This window comes from Miniopterus natalensis, chromosome 14 (genome assembly GCF_054644295.1).
Source record: "Miniopterus natalensis isolate mMinNat1 chromosome 14, mMinNat1.hap1, whole genome shotgun sequence".
NCBI lineage: Eukaryota > Metazoa > Chordata > Mammalia > Chiroptera > Miniopteridae > Miniopterus > Miniopterus natalensis.
In genome coordinates, this window is record NC_142094.1 from 7,813,096 (window position 1) to 7,838,919 (window position 25,824).

A 25,824-nucleotide genomic window follows, 5' to 3' on the forward strand; every position below is an offset into this window, starting at 1 on the left:
ACCAACTTTGTAGGGCCTCTAGAAAACAATAAAAGGCTTAAAACAGCATAGCAAATGCACAATTAAATAATAGCCATCTTCAGAATAGTAGAAAAGTTTTGTGGCATTTTTAATATCCCTTCATCCACTCAATTTTTTGGCATGGTGGCTGTTTAGATCTTGATCCATGGCCCAGTTCCCTGTTCTTGAAGTAGACAGAGCAGTGTAGACCTTACTAAAAAATTATTGTGTATATCTCTTCTAACTTGATTGGAGTCAATTAGGATGATCTGTAGCAGATGTAAACAAAGGTGTATTTAGAAAACCACACACATGCCCAGGCCAAAAGCATGCTCAGAAAAGTCCTGAGACTTGTTAAGTTTTCACTTTAGGCCCATCTCTAGGCACTGAGCAAACCTAGCTAAGTGGTAAATAAATGCACAGCCAATAATCTATCTGCCAAAATTGGAAGTGATGGCTGCTCCATGTAATGAAAAACATTTTTTGTGCTTGTTTTTATGTTTGTTTCAGCTCCAGGTATTCATGGAAATCTCTATTGAAGCAATAGCTGAATATGAGTTACCGGAACTGAAACACCAGTAATCACATTTGACAAGAAATATTCTTTGCAGAAGTAGTTTGGGAAGTTAAAAAAAAAAAAATTAACTACTATGCACTTCTAAAATAAGAAACAAAAGTAAAAATGCCCTAGTAACTTGTGTTGTATTTTGATTTTTTGAGTTACTACATTATAACTAGTCAAGGGAAACAAAAACAAATTTCACCAACAGAAATCACAAAATGTACAGAGATAAAGGAAATCATTACTCATTCAAAGGAAATAAGTTTAAAGAAACCATCCCTGAGAAAGTCAAGGCATCAGACTTACTAGACAAGGACTTAAAGGTACTATCTTAAATTTGCTCAAAGGAAATGGGAAATAAGGACACACAAATATTGAAAATTGGGTAAAAGATCTAGGATCAAAAAGACAATATCAAGAAATAAGCATAACTTTTTAAAAAAACAAACCGAAATTCTGGAGCTGAAAAGTCCAAAAACTAAATTAAAATATTTATTTGAGTGGTTCAGTAGCAGATTGGAGCAATAAGAAAAACAGATTCCACAAGGTTGAAGATAGGGAAATTGACATTACTGAATGTCAGGAGCAGAAACAACACAGAATAAAGAAAATACTCAGGGTCTAAAGAACCTGTGGTACACCCTTGAGCAGACCAACATACACATTGTGAAAGTCCTAGAAAGAGACAAGTAAAAAAAGCATAAACATTATTTGTATAAATAACAGCCCAAAACTTGCAAAACTGATTGAAAGATATGAATCTACAAAACCAAAAACCTCAAGTAATCCAATTGCAATAAACTAAAGAGACCCACAGGAAGACACATTGTAGTCAAATCGTTGAAAGACAAGGACAGAAAATCTTAAAGGCAGCAAGAGAGAAGAGACTTGTCATATTCACGTAGACCTCAATAAGGCTATTTCTCATCAGAAACCTTCAATATCAGAAGGCAGTAAAAGACATATTGAAAGTGTTGAAAGAAAAAAAAGTCAACAGAAAAATGTCATACTTTAAAAAATTGTCATTCCCAAGTGAGGGGAACAATGAGATTTTTCACAGATAAACAGAATCTGTGGGAGGTTATTTCTACTGGACCTGCCCTACAAGAAATGGTGAATGGAGTTCCTTTGATTAAAACAGAAAGGCATTAGACAACAACTTGAAGCCATAGGAACATAAAAAGATTCCTGGTAAAGATAAATACAAAAGCAAAAATTAAAGCTGTTATTAAAATATTGGTTTGTAACATAAGTTTTTATTTTCCATATAATTTTTAAAACTGCATTTCAGTCATATATCTTGTTATTGGGCACTTATTTGTAAAGATGTAATTTATGACGCAGATAACACAAGCAGCATAGTAGAGTTTATGTATGTGACTGAAGTTAAGATGTTATCAATTCTAATTAGAGTGTTATAACTTTGGCATGTTAGTTAATGCCTCATAATTACAAAAAAGTATCTATAATAGAATATATGTAAACAAAATAAAAAGGGAATCAAAACTTTTATTACAAAAATCAAGTAAACACAGAAGTAGGGGAAATGGAGAAAGTAAGGGGAAAAAAGCTAGAAAACAGACAAGAAGAAGAAAATGGTAGAAATAAGTCCTTCCAGACAGTAATTCATTTAAGTGTAAATAGATTAAAGTATCCAGACAAAAGGCATAGTTCAGCAGAATGGATTTTTAAAAATGATCTAAGTGTATGCTGTCTACAGGAAACTCACTTTTTATGTAAGGACACAAATACATTGAAAGTGAAAGGATGGAAAGATATTGGGGGCAAATGAAAATCCAAAGAGAGCTGGGGTGACTGTATTAGATAAATATACTTTAAATAAAAACTATTATAAGAGGCAAAATGGGCTCTGGCCAGTGGTTGGAGTATCATCCCTTACACTGAAGCGTTGTGGGTTTGATTCCTGGTCAGGGCACATACTCAGGTTGTAGGCTGGATCCCTGGTCAGAACATGTACTGGAGGCAACCAATCGATGTTTCTCACATCGATGTTTCTCCCTCTCTCTCTCTCTCTCTCTCTCTCCCCCCCTCCTTTCTCTCTCTCTCACTTTCTTCCTCTCTTCTCTCTCTAGAATGTATATTAAGGTGAGGATTTAAAAAAAGGCAAAAAGGGACCTTATACACTTATAAAAAGGTGAATTAATCAAGAAAATAAAAGAATTGTAAACAAATATGTACCAAACATTAGAATACCAAAACTTGTGAGTCAAAAACACCGACATGATTTAAGAGAGAAATGAACAGTTGTACAATAAAGGTTGGAGATGTCAATATTGCACTTTCAGTAATGGATAGAACAACCAAACAATATATAAAAAAAATAGAGAAATGGGAATCGAGGACATAACTACAATATCAACCAATTTAATCCAACAGATAGGTGCAGAACAATCTGTCTGACAACACCAGAACACACATTTCCTCAAGTACACATGAAATATTCTCCAAGATAGATCATGTTATGCCACAAAAGTCTCAACTAATTTTTAAAAATGGAAATCATCTGAATTAATTTTGCAATCATAAAGGTATGAAATTAGAAATCAGTAGGAGAAAGATGGTGGCCATTCTGACAGGTGTGAGGTGATACCTCATTGTGGATTGAATTTGCATCTCTCTGATGATTAGTGACACTGAGCATTTTTTCATATGTCTCTTGGCCATCTGTATATCTGTTCATGTCTTCTACCCATTCTTTAATTGGGTTGTGTGTCTTTCTCTTGTTGAGTTGTAGGAGTTCTTTGCACACTTTGGAAATTAGAGCCTTATCAGATGTATTCTTGGCAGATATGTTCTCCTACACGGTGAGGCCCCCTTGCATTTTGAAGATATTTTCTTTGGCTGTGCAGAAGCTTTTTAGTTTGATATAGTCCCATTTGTTTACTTTTTCCTTTGTTTCTCTTGCCCTAGGAGATGTATCAGTGAAAATCCCACTAAGTGAGATGTCTGTGACTTTACTGCCAGTTTTCTTCCAGGATTTTTATGATTTTGTGACTTATAATTAAGTCTTTTACCCATTTTGAATTTATTCTTGTGTACAGAATAAGTTGATGATCTAGCTTCTTCTTCTTCTTCTTCTTTTTTTTTTTTTTGCATGTACTTGTCCAGTTTTCCCAAAGGAGAAGTGCTGGCAAGGATGTGGAAAAAGGGAACCCTAGTACACTGCTGGTGGGAATGCAGACTGGTGCAGCCACGATGGAAAAGAGTGTGGAGGTTCCTCAAAAAATTAAAAAAGGAGCTGCTTTTTGACTCAGTGATCCCACTTCTAGGAATATATCCTAAGAATCACGAAACACCAATCAGAAGGAATATATGCACCCGTATGTTCATAGCAGCACTATTTACAATAGCTAAGATCTAGGAACAGCCCAAGGGCCCATCAGTGGATGAGTGGATAAAAAAGCTGTGGGCCATGTACACCATGGAATACCATGAGCTGTAAAGAAGAAGGATCCCTTACCCTTTGGGACAGCATGGATGGACCCAGAGAGTATTGTACAAGACAAGCAACCACATCATCTCACTCATATGTGGAATCTAAGGAACAGAATAGATTGACAAAGCAGATAGGACCACAGACCTGGAAGCATGGAACAGACCTCAGCCGGATCTCAGGCGGAAGGCAGGAAGAGGTTAACCAAAGAACTTGTAAGCACATCTGAACACCCCATGGACACAGACCATGGACAGGCGGGGGCCAGGGGAGGGGTGGGAGATGGGTGGTGGGGGACAAGGGGCAATGGGGGACACCTGTAACACTGTCAACAATAAAAAATAGTGGAGAGTAATTGGAAAATTCAAAGTAAAACAATACAGCTTTAAATAACCAATGGGTCAACAAAGAAGTCACAAGACAAATTGCAAAATACCATGAGACAGATGATAAATGAAAACACAACATAACAAAACATATGGAATGCAGTGAAAGTAGTGCCAAGAGAAAAGTTTATACACAATACATTAAAAAGAAGAAATACCAATAAAGTAAAAAATTGGTTCTCTGATAAGATCAACAAAATTGACAAATTATGTGATTGACTTATAATAACAAATGGAAGACTCAATTTACTAAAATCAAAAAGTAAACACAAGGCATTATTTCTGATTTTTAAGAATAAAAAGATTATAAAAGTATAGTATGAACATTTGTATACCAACAAATTAGATAACCTAGATGAAATGGGCAAACCCTTAGAACACACAACCAAACAAAATTAAATCATGAAGAAATAACAAAAATATAATGAGGGCTATAAGTAGTAAAAAGATTGAATCAGTAATCAAAAATATCTCAATAATTAAAGCTACAATGGTGATTTCTACCAACCTTTAAAATAATAATAATGATAATCCTTCTCAAACTTTCAAAAAATTGAAGATGAGGGAACTTCCAAATTCATTCCTATATTACCCTGATACCAAAACCAAATAATAAAAGTAAAGACAAGTACTTACAATACTCCTTAAAAATACTGAAGCAAAAATCCTCAACAGAATACTTGCAAACAGAATTTACCAGAATATTAAAATGTTCTACACTATGAAGAAGTAGAGTTTACTCCACAATGCAAAGATCATTCAAATACAAAGCGACATGATGTAACATCTCACATTAACAGGGTAAAGGAGCCAAACTGCTGATCATGTTAATTGATGTAGAACAAGCATTTGATGAAATCCAGCACCTTTTCTTGACAAAAATACTCAAATTATGAATAGAAAAAGGTTTCTCAATATGATAAAGGCTATGTATGAAAAATGCATGACTAATATGTTGATAGTGAAAGGCTGAAAGATTTTCCCCTTCGATCAAGAAACACAAGAATGTCACTTTTATGAATTCTATTCACCATAGTATTGGAAGCCCTAGCCAAAACATTAGGCAAGAAATAGAAAGGAAAAGTATCCAAACTGAAAAGGAAAAAATGAAATTATCTGTCTTCTTCAATGATATGATCTTACATGTAAAAACCCCTGATTCACCTTCCCCTCAAAATTAAAGGTAGTAGATATTATCAGCAAAGTTTCAGAATATAAAATCAACATATAAAAATCAGGTGCATTTCTATATACAAATATGAACATTCCCCAAAGGAAATGAAAACAATTCCATCTAGTAGCATCAAACGGAACAAAATACTTATGAATATATTTAACCAAAGAGGTATAGACTTGCACACTGAAAACTTCAATACATTGCTAAAACAATTAAAGATATTTGTTGCTGGAAAAACATCACATATTCATGGCTTAGAAGACAGTAGTGAGTTTATCATACAACCAAGGCTATCTACAGATTCAATGCAATCTCTGCTGCAATCTCAATAGCATTATTTTTGCAGAAACTGAACAATCCATCTTAAAATTCACATTGAATTCTCAAGGAACCTCGAGTAGCTAAAATAAAAAATCTCAAATAAGACTAAAGTGGAGGACTCACATTTTCTAATTAAAAAGTTATTGCAGTAATAAAGGCAGCAGTAATCACAGCAACAATGTACTACCATAAGGCCAGACTAATAGACCAACTGTGTAGAACAGAGATCCCAGAAATAAACCTCTGTGTGTATGGTCAAAGACTGTTGACAAGGATGCCAGGACCAATTACTGTGGGAAATGACAGTATTTTCAACAAATGGCGCTAGGAAAACAAAATACAGTTGGACACCATATACAAAAATAAACTATAAATGGATCAGACCTAAATGTAAGAGAGAAAAGGATTAATCTCTTAAAAGAAAACAGGAAAAAAGCTTTATGACATTGGATTTGGTCAAGTTATTTTATTTGTTTGTTTATTTATTTATTTTGTAATGCTATTTTAAAAAATATGAAATCAACAGCACAGGCAAAGGACTTGAATAGACATTTCTCCAAAGAACATGTGCAAATGGCCAATGCTCAACATCATTAGTCATTAGGCAACTGCAAATCAAAATAACAATGAGATACCACTTCACACCCATTGGTAATGGCTATTTTCAAAAACATAACAAAATAAAACAGAGAAAAACTTGCAAAATTACAAGTCTTGAATAGCATGTCCAGTAGGAACCCCTGTGCATTGCTTGTGGGAATATAAAATGGTGCAGCCACTAGGAAATGAGTGGCATAGTAACATAGTTAAACAGAATTTCCATATGACTCAGCAATTCCACTCCTAAGCTTGTGCCCAAAAGTAATGAAAGCAGGGACACAAACTAATACATGTGCACGAATATTTACAGTAGCACTATTTACAAAATAGCTCAAAAGTTAGAACAGAAATGAAAAAAATAAAGAAAATGTGTAATATATATATATACAATGGACTATTATTTGGCCATATAAAAATAACGAAATTCTCATATGCTCTACAACATGGATAGAGCTTAAAAACGTTTTGCTATGGGAATAGCCAGACACCAAAGGACAAATGCTGCATAATTCTACTTCTATGGGTTACCTAGAATAGGCAAATTTACAGACAGAAAATAGAATAGAGGTTACCAATGGTTGGGGAAAGATGAATGAGAACTGATTTTTTAATGTACACAGAGTTTCGATGTGTGACAATGAGAAAGCCTTGGGATGTATAGTGGGATGGTTGCACATTACTATAAATGTACTTAATGCCACTGAATTAAATACTTAAAATGGTTAAAAAATATTTTATGTTTGTATATTTTAACTCTTTAAAAACAATGAAAACTAATATCATGGACTGGACACCCAGGACGTGGAAGACCCGAGTTTGCATGGTTGCTGAGTCTCCAGAGCATACTACTTAACCTCCGTGAGGCTCAGCTTTCCCCTCTTCCAAGAGCTAAACAGCTCACCTCATGAGGTGGATTGTGAAGATAAAGAGAAGGAGGGACTTGTGCAGTTAGCACACAGAGAGGTCCCCAGTGCCCAAATCAAAGGATAGAGTAAAGGAGTGAGTGTGGGGTTGGAAGCAAGCACAGGAGTAGAAAGCACAGATCTGGGGGACCTTTCATCCCAGAGCAGGAGGTATTCCTGGGGAGCACAGCACTATTAAAAAGCAAAGCAAAATGAAACAAAGAGCTTCCTGCATTGTTAGATACTTCAGAGTCATTCATTCTGGCGGGGCATTTTTGAGTTGTATAATAATGTTGCTCCATGCAAAGGAGCATTACCTAACATTCAGAGATCACTCCAAAAGGACTGGGCTGGATCTGCAGGGACTGTGCCCCTGGTCTCTGGGTACATGTGAGCAGAGAAACAGGTCTCTGTCCTGAGTGGCAACACATGGAGCTTGGGCTCAATGACCTATGAGTTCCACACGGTCTACAGTTCCTATCCACTCTTTGGCCCGTGAACCCAGAAGCCTAAGGAAACAAGATAAAGCAGAGGAATTACCTTTCAGCGCCAAACATTATCCATATTTACTGAGGTCAGACCACCAAAGTTGTCTGGGGCTACCATCCAGCAAAATCATCCTGTGGGCTGCTGGGATTCTGAGCATTTTGGGGAGAGATCCTGAAACCTCTTGGCCAGCAACATCTCCTGAAAGGACATCCTGGGGGAGGCAGGTGCTGCACTGGCAGTGAGCTGGCACCTTCCATCCAGTAGGGCAGGCCATAAATGCTGGAGATGAAAGAACAGTAGGGCTCAGGGCATGACCCAGGGCTCACACCTACCCGTGGTTAACTACATGAGGGGTTGTGAGGGGGCTGAAGAAGAAGAAAACAAGAGAAATGGATAACCCACCAAAAAGAGAACAGAAGTCAGTGGTCTGGTCTGCAAAGCCCTATGCTGTTCACCAAGAGTGGGGTGAGGTTGTGAAGGACACTAACACGCTGAGTCCAGATGCTTCTTTCAGGATGCCTTTTCAGTTGTCATCCCCTCTGGGAATCCCTCATTTGCGGAGTTGACTTGCCAAGGTCACACCCTTCCTAGGCCAGCCACCTGCATTGACAGATGCCCAATCACTTTTACCAACTCAGTATAATCCCAAGGGATTCCTTTCAACTCCAAAAGTCAGCAAGGGTCAGTTGAGATTGTCAGGCCTGCAGTAAAGCTCAACTTAATCCTACTTCTGCCCAATCTCTTACACAGGTGTTGATGCCAAGGCATTCTCTAACAAGCATCCTGCACATGCTCCACCCCAGAGTGGGCCTCTGGTAGAAGCCTATTTGTCTTAAGTCTACAAGCTTTTCCATCTGAAGCCTGGGTACAGGGTCTGTCCTCTAGCTTTACCCAGGGATGTGGGAAGTGGGGGTGTTCAGGCTCCCTGACTCAATCCAGCAGCACATCAGGATATGAAGGATACCAAGAAGGGAGAGCACTTCACAGGTAGTTCACAGGAGCATGCCTCTTGGGGCAGCCTTTTTCTTGTTGTAACTCAGAGTCAGTCCTCAGAGTGACAATACCATGAGTGGCCCTGTGCTGGGAATTGTGTAGAATGAAGGGCCTCGGTCATAGTTTTCTTGGTGAAGTGTGTAGAAGCCCCCAAAATAGATGGGTTAAGAGTACCTAATAGGGTAAAGGGAACATAGGGGAAACTTGGAGGTGCCCAGGAAAGGGGAAGACAGATGGTTCTCTCCTTCTTTTGAGGAGGGTCTACAGCAGGTTCTAGACCTGACAGAAGCCTGCCTGAAGTTATCCCTCATCCTCTCTAAACCTGGAAGGATAGATATTCTGAGGTGCGGAGGCCCTCTCTCCCTCCAAACCATCCCTGATTCTGCCTCCAGGTCTCAGAAAGCAAGATACAGCAGAACAGGGGATACCTAAAAGAGTGATGGCAGTTTTCATGCAGAGAAGTCAAGAGGAAAGAATCTCGAGTACTCCTTAAGTCTTGCCTCCAAGATACATGAGCGCACAGAAAGAAAAATAGTCCCGCAGTGTTGCACGGAGCCAGGCCTAGTGCCCAAGTCTAGTTGGCTGGCCAGTGCTGTGTCTCCTATATGTGGCTGCAACTGAGCCAGAATAGATAAGCCAGAGGATGAGCGTGAGAACTCTTGACACTGCAGGGATTGGTGGCTGGATTGGCTGTCTAGATATTCCTTCTCACCTCCCGATACCTATAATGTGTCTTTTCAACCAGATGGAGCTTGACTGTACGTGCACCCTCAACCAGCAAAGGTCATCCCAGCAGCACCAGCCCTAGCAGACTGCTGAGGATAGGTTATGGCACAGCCAGGAATGACCTACGTTCCTGCTGCCACTGAGCAGGCAATGTATTTCTCATTCAGCCATTTCTTTTCCTCTTTTTTAGGAAAAAATACAGAACTGTTTTTCCTGGTTTAGATGAAGGACCCTAGTGAGGAAGCCACAATTTGAGAAAAGTGTCTACATTAATTTCCAGAGTTTAGAGATCTTGTCTTTGTTTTTCCATCAGATACTAAAGTAACAATGTCATTTAATGGACTAAGAAGTGGAACTAAGCTCAGCTTGTGTGGCTCAGTGGTTGAGCATCTACCCATGAACGAGAACGTCAGGGTTCTATTCCCAGTCAGGGCACATGCCTGGATTTCGGGTTCCATTCCTGTTGGAAGGTGTGAAGGAGGCAGCCAATCAATTACTATCTCATCATTGATGTTTCTATTTCTCCTTCCCCCTCACTCTCTCTGAAATCAATAAAAATGTATTTTTAAAAAGAAGTGGAGCCAAATAAGAATATATACAGTGTTAAAGCACTTAAACAAGGAGATCATTAGCTTGAGGTGGCTCAAATGTCATGGGAGCCTATGGAAACAAACAAATCACTAACAGTCCATTAGGCTTTTGTAAAGTAGATAACTTCTGAGCTATAACCAATAGAATTATTTCCTTTGAGCCCTCATATCCCTTATACAAATCTTCCCCTAGTTTCTGGATGGAGTGCTTCAAACCACATTTGGCTTGGTGCTGTCTGATTCAAATTGATATGTGTGCAAATAAACTTTGAAAATTATAATGTGCCTTTGTTTATCTTTTAAGAATTTTAAAAATAAATTTATTGGGGTGACATTGGTTAATAAGATTATATAGGTTTCAATTGCGCATTTCTATAATACATCATCTGTATGTTGCATTTGTGCTCACCACCTAAAGTCAAATCTTCTCCATCACCATACATTTGACCCCTTTACTAACTGCCCCCCCGACCATCATACTCTTGTCTGTGTCTATGGGTTTTTGTTTGTCTTTCTTGTTTTTTCACTTGTTGCTTTCAGTTTTATATCCTACATACAGGCAAAATTTGCTTCGCATGATATTCTCAAGATCCACTGATGCTCTCGCAAATAGCGTTTAATTTTTTCTTATGGCTGAGTAGTATTCCATTGTATTTATTTACCACATCTCCTTTACCCAATCATCTATCAAAGGACACTCCAGTTGTTTCCTTGTCTTGGCCACTGTGAATAATGCCACAGTGAACAAATTTTCTGGTGGATACCCAGAAGAGGGGTTGCTGGGTCATATGGTACCTCTATTCTTAATTTTTTGAGAAGTCTCCAGACTATTTTCCATAGTGGCAGTACCAGTCTACATTCCCAGCAGCAGTGAATGAGGAGTTCTTCTCCACAGCCTCTCCAACACTTGTTATTACTTGTCTTGTTGATAGCAGCCACTCTAACAGGTGTGAGGTGGTATCTCATTGTAGTTTGGATTTGCATTTCCCTAATAGCGAGTGAAGTTGAGCATCTTTTCATATATCTGTGGGCCATTTATCATATAGATATCATATATCTCTTCTGGGGAAAAGTATCTGTTCAGGTCCTCTGCCCATTTTTAATTGGATTATCTGATTGTTTGGTGTTGAGTTGTATGAATGCTTTATATATTTTGGATATTAACCTCTTGTTGGGGCTATTGTTTGCAAATATCATCTCCCACTTGGTAGGCTGCCTTTTGTTTTGTTGTCAATTTCTTTTGCTGTGCAGAAATTTTTTAGCTTAATATAGTCCCATTGCATGGATGAGTATGGCTCAGCGGTTGAGTGCTGACCTAGGATCTCCGCGATCGGGGTTCGATTCCCGGTGAGGGCACATGCCCGGGTTGCGGGTCGATCAGTGACTCTCATCATTGATGTTTCTGTCTCTCTCTCTCCCTCTCCTCTCCTCTCTCTGAAATTAATAAAGATATATTTTTAAAAAATATATAGTCCCATTCATTTATTTTTGTCTTTACTTCCCTTGATTTTGGGATTAAATTCACAAAATCTGCTCTAAGACCAAGGTCCATAAGTTTAGTATCTATGTTTTCTTCTATGTCATTTATTATTTCAGATCTTCCATTTAGGTCTTTGATCCATTTTGCATTAATTTTTGTACATGGGGACAAACACTAGTCTTGTTTCATTCTCTTGCATGTTTCCAATTTTCCCAGCACCATGCATTGAAAAGGCTTTCTTTTCTCCATTGCATGTTTTTGGCTCTTTTGTCAACACTGATTTGCCCATACTATAGACGTGGGTTTATTTCTGGGCTCTCAGTTCTGTTCTATGAGTCTGTTAGTCAGTTTTCCTGCCAGTACCATGCTGCTTTGATTATCATAGCTCTGCAGTAATATCTGAAGTCAGGGCGTGTGATACCTCTGGCTTCATTCTTTTTTCTCAGGATTGCTTTGGCTATTCAGGGTATTTGTGTTTCCATACAAATTTGATGATTTTTTTTGCTCCATTTCTTTAAAATATGTCACTGGGATTTTGATGGGAATTGCATTAAATCTGTATATTGCTTTGGGTAAGCCTTTACCTACCAATAACTACTTTAAATGAAAAGAGATCAAATTCTCCAAACAAAAGAGTGAAAATGACTAACTGGCTAAAAAACAATATCCAGTGATAGGCTACTTAACAAGAGAATCACTTTAGATGTAAAGACACACATACACAGATAGTAAAAGAATTACAAAGATATTTCAAGCACATGGTAATGAAAAGAAAGTAGTGATAGCTATTCTTATATAACCTAAAATAGGCTTTATGCTAAAAATGTACAAAAGAGACATAAAAGTGAAATAGTGATAAAGGGGCCAATCCATCAAGAAGAGTATATATGGCCCCGGGCAGTGTAGCTCTGTGGTAGAGCATCGGCGCCCACACTGAAGGGTCGCAGGCTCTATTCCTAGTCAAGGGCAGGTACCTGGGTTGCAGGTTTGTTCCCTGGCCCTGGTCCAGATGGGTTCGGGAAGCATCTGGTCGATGTCTCTCCCACATCAACATTTCCCTCTCCCTCTCTGTCTATTTCTCCTCTCTTCCCTCCCTTCCACTTTCTCTAAGAATCAATGGGAAAAATATCCTTGGGGGAGGATTGACCAAAAAAGAAAAGAAAGGAAAGAAAAGAAGGAGAAGAAGATATACACACACATTTGATGTGCTGGTTGTTCAGGGGTGTGAATTTAATTTCTACATGTTTGTGAATTTTCCAGTTTTTCGTTTGTTATTAATTTCTAGTTTCATATCATTGCAGTCAGAAAAGATACTTGGTATAATATCAATGTTCTGAATTTCCTAAATAGTGAATCAAACATTTAATTTTATTTATTTAACTGTATTTGTTTTTGACCAGCAAAAAAACACTAAAATTATTGTGATAACATTATTTGTTCAATCTGATACAAATTATAAAAGAAGCACATTGAAATAAAAACAAGCTTTAAAAGAGTTTCAGGGAACATGAAATTTTAGAGACATAACATTTGAAAAAAAACTAAATACAACTTCTAAAAGTGGAAAATGTAATAACCAAAGTTAAAGTCACAGTGAATAAACTAATAATAGATTAGACAAAGATGAAAAGAGATTTTCTAACCTAAAGTAGCTCATTGTAAAAGGTGTCAGGAATGGAGCACAGAGAGGCACAGAGACAAAAATATAGAACATAATAGAATTAGGAGGTGCCCGGCCGGGTGTGGCTCAGCGGTTGAGCATCGACCTAGGATCCAGGAGATTGGGGTTCTATTCCCGGTCAGGGCACATCCCCAGTAGGGGGCTTGCAGGAGGCAGCCTGTCAATGACTCTCTCTCATCATTGATGTTTCAGTCTTTCTCCCTCTCCCTCTCCCTCTCCGTTCCTCTCTAAAATCACTAAAGATATATATTTTAAAAAAAGAATTAGAAGGTTGAACACATGTATGATTGAAGCTCTAGCAGATAAAAAAGACAATAGAAAAAGGGGCAATGAGATAGTGATTGCGATTTTTTCAAAACTGATAAACATCCAATTAAAGGTTAGAAAAGGCAATTAAAGTTAAAGTCAAATAATAGAAGGAAACGTGTACCTAGAAACCAATGTTATAAAGAAATGGCACAAATCTTAAGAGATTACTAGCAAAAGAAAGATGACTTTCAACTGAATGGTAATTAAGAGCTGAATTCTCAACAGTTAGTGAAGGCCGCTCAGTTGCAACACCCTCCCCACCTCTTTGCAACCACCACCTTGTTTTCTGTATCTACGGGTCTGTTTCTGTTTTGTTCATTCATTTTGTTTTTTAGATGCCACACATATAAGTGAAATAATTTGGTATTTGTCTTTCCCTTTCTGAGATAGTTTGCTTAGCACAACCCATGTTGTCAAAAATGAGCACATTTTTGTTTTTGATTGCTGAGTAATATTCCATTGTATATATACATACATCACATCTTCTTTATTCATCTATCAACTGACAGCTAGGTCACTGCCATATCTTGGCTACTGTGAGTAATGCTGCAATAAACATAGAAGGGCATATACCTTTTCAAATTAATGTTTTTATTTTCTTCAGATAGATCAATACCCAGAAGTAGAATTGCTGGATTATGTGGCAGCTCTATTTTTAATTTTTTAAAGAATCTCTATACTGTTTCCCATAGTGGCTACACCAATGTATAATCCCACGAACAACAGCTTACTTATTGATTTATTGGTGATAGCTCTGCTGATAGGTGTTTGGTAAAATCTCACTGCGGTTTTGATTAGCTTCTCTCTGATGATTAGTGATGTTGGGCATCTTTTCATAAGTCTGTTGGCCATCTGAATGTCCTCTTTGGACAAGTGTCTATTCAGGCCCTCTGCCCATTTTTATTTGATTGTGGGGTATTTGGTTTTTTGTTTTTCTTTCGGTGTTGTATAAATTCCTTATATATTTTGGATATTAATTCCTTAAATGCATCATTTATGAGGATATTCTCCCATTCAGTAGTTTGTCTTTTTGTTTTGTTGATAGTTTCTTTCACTGTGCAAAAACTTTTTAGTATGATGTAGTTCCATTTGTTTATTTTTTTCATTTGCCTCTCTTGCCAAAATATATCCAAAAATATATTTCTAAGAGCAATATCAAAGAGTTTACTGGGTATGTTTTATTCTAGGGCTTGTATAGTTTAAGGGCTCACATTCAAGTCCTTAATTTATTTTGAGTTTATTGTGTCAGAAATTGGTCCAATGTTATTTTTCTCTCTGCATCTGTCCAGTTTCCCCAACAACACATATTGAAAAGACTGTCTACTCCATTGTACATCCTTGCCTCTTTTGTTATAGAATATTTGAGCGTATACATGATAATTTATTTCTGGGCTCTTTATTCTACTCCATTGATCTATCCATGTGTTTCATGCAGTATCATATTGTTTTGATTATTGTAACTGTGTTGTATAGTCTGAAATCAGGGAGCATGACACCTACCACTCTGTTCTTTCCCAACGTTTCTTTGGCTTTTGGGGTCTTCTGTGGTTCCATATAAATGATAGGATTAGTTGTCCTAGTTCTGAGAAGAATGCTGGTGGTATTTTAAAGAGAGTGCATTGACTCTGCATATTGCTTAGGTAGTAAGGACATTTTAACAATGTCAGTTCTTCTAATCCATGGGAATGGTGTATCCTTCCTTTTTTTTTTTTTTTGGATCCTCTTCAAAATACTTCTTCAATAGCTTACTGTTTCCAGAGTGCAGGTGTTTCACCTCTTCGGTTAAATTTATTCCTAGGTATTTTATGCTTTTTGATGCAATTGTAAACTGGATTTTTAAAAAATTTTCTTTCTGATTATTTGTTATTGGTGTATAGAAATGCAACCAATTTTAGTATATTGATTTTGTATCCTGCCACTTTACTGAGTTCATTTATAATTTCCAATAGTATTTTTGGTGAAGTCTATAGGGTTTCTAGACATAATATCATGTCATTTCTTTCTTTATGATTTAAATACTTTCATTTCTTTTTTTCCCTTTCTTTCTTTTTTTCTTTTTTTGGCCTAATTGTTGTGGCTAGGACTTCCAATACTGCATTGCATAGAAGTGGTGATACTGGGCATTCTTGTTTTGTTCCTGATCTTAGAGGAAATGTGTTCAAATGTTCTTTCTACATCTATTGAGATGATCATAGTTTTTATCTCCCACTTTGTTAGTATGTATCTTGTTGATTGATTTTCAGACGTTGAACCACCCTCACAACTCTGGAATAAATACCACTCAGTCATTGTGTATAACGCTTTTAATGCACCATTGAATTGGATTTGCTAATGTTTTGTTGAGAATTTTTGTTTCTATGTACATCAATGATATTGACTTGTAATTTTCTTTTTTGCAATGTCTGTCTGGGTTTAGTATCAGGATAATGATGGATTTGTAGATGAATTTTGAAGCCTTCTCCTTTTCCTTGATTTTTTTTCAAGTAGTTTAAGAATGATAGGTATAAATTCTTCTTTAAATATTTGGTAGAAGTCATCTGGTCCTGCACTTTTATTTTTTTGATTTTTTAAAATTATATCTTTAATTTTATTGTTAGTAATTGGTCTATTTAGATTTTCTATTTCTTCCTGGTTCTGTTTTAGAAGGTGATATGGTTCCAAAAGTTTATCCATTTTTTTTCTAGACTGTTGAATTTGTTAGCATAATCTGTTCATAGTATTTTTAGTGGTTCTTTATTCTTTCTGCTGTACCTTCTAATTTTTCACTTATGATTTTATTTATCTGAGCTTTCTTTTTTTGTTTTCTTAATGTTTGGCCTTTATTATTTAAATTTTTTTCAGTTACAGTTTCCATTTAATATCATATTAGTTTCAAGTGTACAGCATAGTGGTTACACATTCTTACAACTTACAAAGTGGTTCCCTGATAAGTCTTGCATCCACCTGACACCATATATGGTTATTACAATACTATTAACTATATTCCCTAAGCTGTACTTTACATCCTTATGACTATTTTGTAACTAACAATTTGTACTTCTTAATGTATTCACTTTTTCACCCAGGACTCCTCCCATCTAGTAACCATCAGTTTGTTCTCTGTATCTATGAGTTTGTCTCTGTTTTGTTTGTTCATAAATGTTTACAAGTGTTATGTCCTCTTGTTGGATTGATTCCTTTATAATTATGAAATTTCCTTCTTTGTCTCTTACTATAGCCTTTGTTTTAAAATTGATTTTGTTTTATGTAAGTATTTCTATTCCAACATTTTTTTCACTCCAATTTGCATAAAACATCATTTTCCACCCCTTTACTTTCAGTCTGTGTGTGTCATTTGAAATGAAGTGGGTCTCTTGTAGACAACATATATGTGGGTCTTGTTTTCTTATCCATTCAGCTACCTTGTGTCTTTTGATTGGAGCATTTAATTCATTTCCCTTTAAAGTAATTAATTATAGGTATGTAGTTATTACCATTGTATTATTCATATATTTTATCTTTTATTCTTCTTAAAGAAGTTCCTTTAAAATTTCTTGTAATACTGATTTGGTGGTGACGAACTTCTTTATCTTTCTCTTGTCTGGGAAGCTCTTTATCTCTCTTTAGATTGTAAATGATAGCCTTGCAGGGTAGAGGAATCTTGGTTGTAGGTCCTTTGAATATTTATGCCACTCCCTTTGGCCAGCAAAATTTCTGTTGAGAAACCAGCTGACAATCTTATGAAAGCTCTCTTGTAGGTAACTAACTGTTTTTCTCTTGCTTCTTTTAGGAGTCTCTGCCTGTCTTTAACCTCCAGCATTTTAATTATGATGTGTCTTGGTGTGGATATCTTTGGGTTAATCATGTTTGAGACTATGTACTTCCCCGACTTATATGTCTATTTTCTTCACCGGGTTGGGAAAGTTTTCAATCATATTTCATCACATAAGTTTTCAATTACTTGCTCTCTCTTTTCTTCTTCTGACTTCCCTCTAATGCGAATGTTGTTATGCTTGATGTTTTCCCAGAGTCCCTTAAGCTAGCCTCATCTTTTTTCTTTCGCTGTTGTGATTTGATGTGTTCCTCTGCTTTGTCTTCCAAATGGCTGTATTCACCCTCTTCTTCACCTCATCTGTTGATTCCATCAAATCAATTCTTTTTTTTTTTTAAGAAAAATCTTTTTAAATTGTTTTTTATTGATTTCAGAGAGAGGAAGGGAGAGGGAGAGGGAGAGAAAGATAGAAATATCAATGATGAGAAAGAATCATCAATTGGCTGCCTCCTGCATACTCCCTCTTGAGCATCGAGCCCAAGACCCAGGCATGAGCAATGACCAGGAATTGAACCATGACCACCTGGTTCATAGGTCAATGCTCAACCACTGAGCCACGCCAGCCTGGCCATCTAATCAATTCTTCTATTGAGTTATTGTATTTTTCAGTTCTGACTCATCCTATTTTATGTTTTCTCTCTTCTTGTTGAAGTTCTCACTGAGATAATCTAGTCTTTCTCTAAGTTCGTTAAGCACGTTACAAACCAATGTTTTGCACTCTGCATCTCATAGATTGCTTGCTTCCATTTGTTTCACTGTGGGGTTTTTTCCTGCTCTTTCATGTGGGACATGTTTTTTTTTGTCTCTTCATTTTGGACTCATCCTTGTGTTTGTTTCTATGCACTAGGTAGATCTGCCAAATATTCTAGTCTTAGAAGAGTGGTCTTATGTAGTAGGTGTCCTACAGGGCCTAGCAGCGCAGTCTCCCTCTTCACCTCAACTGGGTGCTTTAAGGGTGTCTCTTGTGTGGGTTGTGTGTGCTCTCCTGTTGTAGTTGAGATTTGATGGTGTTGGAACATCAGTGGGTGGGATTCACCTTTCAGGCTGACTGGTTGTGAGGATTGGTCATGACTATATTAGACAAGCTATTGTGTATGGAGTGAGCCCATAGAGCAGGGATTACTTTAGTGAGGCTTTGTGCCTTTTGAGTCCATCTTTAGGGTGTACAATTTGTGGCACTAATTGGTTCGTGTTCTGGTGCTATCTGAAGCCAGACACTGGGTCAGTTGTTTCTGGGGACATCTTAGGAGATGATCTGATACATTCCAAAGTCAGTCCCTATTTGTGTCTGGCCTGGGGACACCTAGTAAGAGTAAAAAAGTGATCTGTAGTAGGTAGCTGCTTGTGGTGGGCTTGGAAGTGCCTGATAGTGGTTTTGCTGTGAACTAAGGCTGGCAACCACTATCACCTGACTTGGAGTCCCTTAGAAAGTGCTACAATGCATGCTGAAGCCAGTTGCTATTTGTTTGGGGTCTGTGGGTAGTTAAGAGATTTTTAACTACCACGTCTGAGGAATAGTCACTGAACGAGCTTCTGTGCTTCCCATGAGTTGGGTGGGTCAATGTCTCAGATAATTGCCAGGGCGGGGTTAGAGTGGTGTTATTCAGGTTAATAAAGACTCAGAGTTTGTTACTGGGTCCAGAAAAGCTCAACCGAGGAACAATGGGGCCTCCTGGACAGATCTGACTCTCCAGACCTCAACCTGAAGGTAGACAGTTCACTTTTTCCTTGTATGTCTCTGTGATTTTGAACTGCTGTCCCTTCATTGGAGCTTGATGTGAGTGTTTGTGAGTGACTTTGTGCTCAGGCCTTTAAGATGAACACCTGGAACTCCATCAACCCTCCACTTACTGGGACAGAGTCCCTGCTGATTTTTACAGCCAGCTGTTGTGTTTACTCCTCTTTCTAGCACTGGTGCTCCAGGCTGGGGAGCCCAATGTGGGGCTGGGACCCCTTGCTCCTAAGGGGGTACCTCTGCAGCTGAGATATCCCTCCTGATTTTTAACCATCACATGTGGGTGTGAGACTAGTCTGCTTCATGTTTCTGCCCCTCCTACTAGTTTTGCCATGGCTTCCTTTTTGTATCCTTAGTTATAGGACTTTCGTTCAGCTATATTTCAGGTGATTCTCAAAGGTGGTTCCATAATTTAGTTGTAATTTTTATGTAATCATGGGAGGAGGCAAGCACCCAGTATGCACTCTTTAATTCTTGCTAAAGAAGTGTTCCAGGTACAAAGTCCATTCTTAGGTGGCTGAGTGGGGGTCAAAAGATTGCACACAAGATACTGTATTTCCCATAAAATTTTCAAATAAGATAAAATACTGAAATAGTGATTACTAAACATAGGTTTATCTACTTTTGGATTCCTATTATAGAGGAACTAAAGATATTTGGGTTTGTTAATAAACATGCCCTGCCCATTGAATTATTTGCTATAAAGAAACATTTACTTGAAGAAATTATGAAATGAATTAAAATATTTACCAATCTACAGAATTATGGTGTAAAAGTCCATAATTGCTCACTTCTTAGTTTTCACCAGAAATTAAGGTTTCTAAGGGTTAATAATTCCAATCAACATATGTAATTAAAACTTCTAGAAATAATAAGCAAAACAACTCTGTATAAGGGAGAGTGGAATGTGGTTTTGGTATGAAAATATATGAGGTATGAAAATGCACTTTTGTTAATGAAAGCGAGTGTTTTTGTCTATAATTAGAATAACTAGTCGCTTCAGAATGAGAAAGGGGTATAAAGGACAAAAGCTACATTAAAATAGAAAGTGGGAAGGTGGGGGGATGGATCTTATGTGGTGAAGTTGGCTAAAATTGAATTTATTATAAAGGTTATAAAAATAAGCTTTCATAGCAACATTAAATTGCAAAATTGAGACATAATTCTCTCTCATTTGTTAAAAAGACAAAGTTTTGTTGGACGACTGATGTGGTCTTTGGAGATTATGAAAGGTTTTTCTTCATTTTGGATAATCTATCTGGAAAGCAAGTATTTTATGTCTTACCCAAATAATTTCCTGTGCTTCCTGTTGTCCCGATCAGGCCTTGTGTTACTTGGGCCAACAGAGTCTTTACTAAAAGGGCTCAGGCTTTGTGCAAGAGCTAAGGCGCTTTACAACTGACTTTCTGTGTTTGCCTCAGAAGTCTTTGTCATTTTGGCTGAATATGTAACCAAGATTATATTTCATAAAGCATTTAAACCTTTGGATATTATTTCACAAATCTCCCATAATCATATTTGAAATGAAATCTCTTTGACCATGAGTTAACTTTTGGATTTTCCAAAGAGGTTCTGGAATATCTCCAAAATTTGTTTTCTGTTTTTATAAAAGAGAGATGTTAAACTAATTAGACTTACTTGATGTGTTAAATTACACAATAAGCATTGTCAAATAAGAAGTAATGCTGAAACTCCTTTAGGTGACATTTATATGGATACATGTTATTGATGTAAGTGTTATAGAAATTTTATAAAATTTTTAGAAATCTAGAGTCTTACAATGGTATTAGTCATAATTTTAATTATTATGTTAAAATGTTATGTTATGATAAAGGAAATTTCCTTGTCAATTGTATTGTAATGAACCCTCATCAGATTTTTAACCTTGGCTATTTTGAAGCATTTTGACATTTAAAATTAGTTACTGTTTCACTCTTTTGTTATTACAAAAGTACTTATTCTTCAAAGAGGTTCATGGATAGGGCTCTCATGAGGACTTGATTCTGATGGGTCTGGGATCATACAACTAAGCTGTGTAGCAATTTTCTGAGCTCTAATGGAGAATCTGAGGATTCATCAACCCATGGACACAGACATTGGTATGGGGAAAGCCTGGGGGTGGGATAGATGTGGGGTGGAGGGGATCAATGGAGATAAAAGGGGGACCTATACCCTTTCCATTCCAGCCACACTTCCATTCTCCCAGGGGACTCAAGGGCTCTTTCCAAAACACAGATCTCACCCATTCTCTCCTTTGAAAACAGCCTTTCAGTGACCCACAAATGCTCTAGAGGTTAAAAAACAAATCTCCTACATGGATCCAAGGCCCCAACAGTTCTTTGTTCCCTTTGTTCTTTCTCTCTCTCCCTCTTTATACTCTGATTTTCTGAGATCACCACAAGACCTCATTGTTCAGGACATTGGACAGAGTACTTCCTCAGCCCGAGGCTCCCCGGGCCCTCCTAGGCCCCTGGATAATACTGTGGGCACCTGGGAGAGTTATTCACTATCATCCAGTTTAATCTAATGAGTAAACAAACAGTAAGAAATCTAGAGAATGACCTGGGAGCAAACACCTCAAGACCTTCCTGCAGATGACAGATTGGTTTTGTCCCCAAACACTGCAAGGAGTATCGGAGACCTGCCCAGCCTTGGAGTATTTGGAATTTGTGTTGGAATTTACATTTTAGAGTTTCAATTCTGGAATGATTTTCTGTTTCTGAACACTTTGGTGAGTCATTCTCTGCCCTTGAGTGGCCTCCCTCCCTCATCTGTGAAATAGAGGTGATGGCATTTACCTACAGTTGTGAGGAAGACTCAGTGATGTACCTGCTCCTAAACCCCTCTTGCCCCTGGCTGAGGCCACACCCTGACATTATCCACCTAATCTGTATGGAATTCTGTCATCTCCGTCTTCAAATCAGGTACAAAATCTGGTCCCTCCTTATCTCCGCCCTTACCCTACACGCCCACACCACCTTCCCCTCCACCTTGGATACCTGCATCAGCCTCCTCTGCTGAAAAACACCCAGCCTCTCGCCCCCTTCCCTCCACTCTGTGCAGGGGCTTTCCTGACCACCTCTTGGAAATGGCCCCTCCAACAGCTCTTCCCATCCTCCTGCCCTGAATTTACCCTGGTACCTGCCCCACCTAACACACTGCTCCCTGTCCTCTTTCAGTTATTTCCTGTCTCTCCACTAAAACAGAAGCCCCAGGAAAGCAGGGATGTTGTCTACTTTGTTTCCTGCCTCATCCCCACTGCACAAAATAGTGACCAACACCCAGCAGCCTCTCAGTACTTGTTTGTGAATGGATGATTCCTAAGGAAATGAATGAACAGGGCTGCTCATCACATGGGTGAAAGGTCCAGAGAACCACGGGAGTGCTACCAGCACAGGCGTCTGACCTGCACCCCACCTTGCCCCAAAGGGCCCATGGGAACACAGCTGAGCCAGGGAGTCAGGGCTGGACATGTGGCCCCTGGAGTGCAGGGAGTTCCTAGAGAATGACTGACTTCCCTGCACCCACTTCACCCCCATCCTCATGATTGCCTCTGACGCTGAGCTGGCAAACTACCTACAACCCCCTCCTGCTCGTCCCACCCTGGCAGGGGGTGCGAAGGGTCCCTGTGGTGACGGGGACACTGAGGCCCCGGGGTGAGCTGAGTTGCCCAAGGCCTCCTGACTGGTGAGTGGAGTCTGCTTGGTGCAAAGCAGGGGCTGGGTCCTCAGTGCTCACTCAGGGCCCCAGGGACAGCCACAGGAGGGCACGAGGCTCACCCTCTAAGAGCTTGTCATCAAGCTGGCCTTGGCAGGCAGCAAGGTCTGCTCCAACCCCGTGGGTGAGCCAAGCTTCAGAGAGATGGTGTTGTTTCCTGGGGCTGAGAAGTCAGACTGCCTGGCCTGGCCACTGCAGTCATGCTCTGACTGGCCTCACTGATGTCCTGGGGCTGGGACCTGGGTGTGTGAGGGCTCTTTCTGGGACACCCTCAGCTCCTCCGTCCATTTTCAGAATCCAGCAGGATTCTGTTTTGCCCCATGAATGGCAAGTGTCAAGACTGACAGTGCCTGAGTTCATGTAGAGCAGCTTCTCTCCTGGAGCCTGAAATAGGGCACAGGGGACTTGACTTGTGCCCTTTTCTCCCCTGCCCATGCCCTTCACATGGAGCTACAGCTGCAGCCAGCTGTGGTCAGAGGGACCAGTGCTGCTTCCCAGCCCTTTAAGAAAACAAAGGAGCAGGAGGGGTTGGGGTAATGAGAAGGGCAAGAAGTGAGAACAACTAGGCTCAAGAATCCATTTCAGGGGTGACTTTCTAGTTCCCCCAACTCACACCCTCCTGGGACAGAGAATAGGGGAGCATTCTGCTGCAATCTAAAGGTTTGCAGCACAGTAGGTCTGATCAACTCTGAGCAAACACGAGCCCTTCCAAGCCTTGGTGTCATCACCCTAAAATAGACACATAGAACCTACTCCCTCAAGCTCCTGGGAGTACACAATGGGCAGCACATTACATGACACATACTAAGTTTTCCATTAATTTTATTCCCATGCCCACCTCTACCTAGAGGCCTCCCTCATCCATCCCAGGGCTTGGCTGTGCCCACATTGGTCCTATGTGGAGAGACTAGGGGTGTGGGCCAGGGCACTGTGAGAGGATGGCAGCTGACAGGATCCTTTGAAGTCACTGTCATACTCTGGTCAGACTGACCCAAAGAGGCTGTCATCCCCCCACATTACCCATCCATGTCCAACCCCAGTATCCAAGAGGGAAATCATCACCCCTAGGCTGTGATCAGCATCGACCAGGTAACCCTGCCCAGCTCATTTCAGGACCCCCTCCATGTACAGTGAGTAGGGACCCCTGCTGGGCAGGGTGGCTCCCAGCTCTGCTGACTTTTCTCAGCAGCTGGTGGGCTGGGCATGACCCTCCTTTTCCCACAATCATGGGAGAATCAGAGGAATCAGAGGCAGTACGACCTGGGGTCGGGGATGAGGGCAGCAGAGGAAGACTGAGTCCTGTGACCACCACTAGTCTTTGGACTCCTTCAGCCAACACCTAAGAGTTGCCCCTTTCCAGGCAAGTGTACATGGAAACACCTTTGCTGCCAGGATAATTTTGAAGGTAACAGAAGTGCAGTGACAGGGCCTTGGGAACTGTAGAGTCCTTCAGCCATACTATTAGCTATCAGGCCACTGTTGCCATTGAGCAATAAGGTGTATTCTCAGCCCAGCACAGGAGTTAAAATCGAACTGAGGCAATGTCTCCCGCTTCCCCTGTTCCTTCTCTGAGGGCCAGAATGTGCTCAATGCACAGCCCAGTTCGGAGGCACACACCAGGCAGACCAATCTGTCCTGAGAGTGCACAGGAACTGCAGCTTGGGTTTCCAGGAGGTCAGAGAGGCGAGGGAAATCCTTAGCACCAGCAAAACAAAGAACTTACTAAGCAGTGACACCTAGAGAGTGGCCCACAGAAGCACAGAACTCTCTCTGGGGCCCAGTAAAAATAGAAGTCATTGGATGAAAACCAGATGGAACAAAACAAGACCCATAGCCCACAGTGAGCTGCTGTCAACTGCAGGAGGAAGATCCTAGCAGTCACCTTTCCCTCAGCTCTGTAAGGGCATGTGGGTCATAGATCCAGGCCATACTGATAGAGGACTGAGAGCCATCGAGGACCCCGCAGTGTCCTTTTTTTTCCTTTTTAAAAGAAACAGTCCCAGGAAACAAAGCTCAGGGCATCCCTTGTGCTTTGTGAACAAGGAGGCCACAGGAACCTTGTTCCTTTGGTCTGAGCAACACTGGCTCTGACTTTCTACTCAAAGGGGCTGGACTACCCTGTGACTACTTCTTGCCCACTGTGACCCTGGGAAAAATGGCACACTAAGGAACACCCGTGGCCAAGACAGGAAGGCCACTCACGTGTCCACCAGAAAGTAGAGGTCGAACTTGCCATCGCAGTATCTTGAAAGGTCATCCTCGCTTCTGTGATATCTGGCTCTCTGGATGAGGCCTCCCCATTCTTGGCCAAGGTGGTGCTTTAAATTTCTCCAGCCCAGGACACTGGGCCAGAAGCTCCCTGCACTCAGCAGGGGAGGAGGCATCACCAGCAGCAGGAAGAGCATGGGGCCCAGCACCCTGGGGTCATCACTCTCCATTTTCATGGCCATCCCCTTGACCCCACTGGGTGCCAGGCCACGTCACGTTACTTTAGACCACCACGATTGCTGCCTCTGCCTGTGGCCAGGGGCCTTGGCCTTTCAGGCCTTTCACCAAGGCACCCTGTGAGCCTCCACCTGGTACCTGCCCTTTAGGCAGAAAAGGCCTGAATCTAGCTTTAGGGCAAGTGCCCCTACTACCTTCTCAGCCCATCCCCGCCCAGTGGAAGCAGAATTCCATGTATTTTTGATGGACATGAAGGTTGGCATGGTGACTTTGTGACCTGTAGCTCTGTTCAGTGACCTGCCTATTGACAACCCAGGTGGGTGTCTGAGATCTTTGGAGGGAAAGTAAGAGGAGGCCTCCAGTTGTCCCTTAACTCAAACCCTCCCAGGTGGTCATTACTGTTCACTTCTGCCTTTCTGTAAACTGACAGGGAAGCTGAGGTGACT

At 39.8% G+C, this 25,824-nt stretch overlaps 1 protein-coding gene across 1 annotated transcript in view; it reads right to left on the bottom strand.

The window, feature by feature from the left end:
- LOC148091487 (anthrax toxin receptor-like) overlaps window positions 1–25,383 on the bottom strand; it is a 37,916-nt gene extending 12,533 nt beyond the window's left edge. Inside the window, exon 1 of the mRNA XM_087824228.1 lies at window positions 25,136–25,383. Within this exon, the coding sequence (XP_087680354.1) occupies window positions 25,136–25,383 (248 nt within the window). The remainder of the gene's footprint in view (window positions 1–25,135) is intronic.
- Window positions 25,384–25,824: the final 441 nt, after the last annotated feature.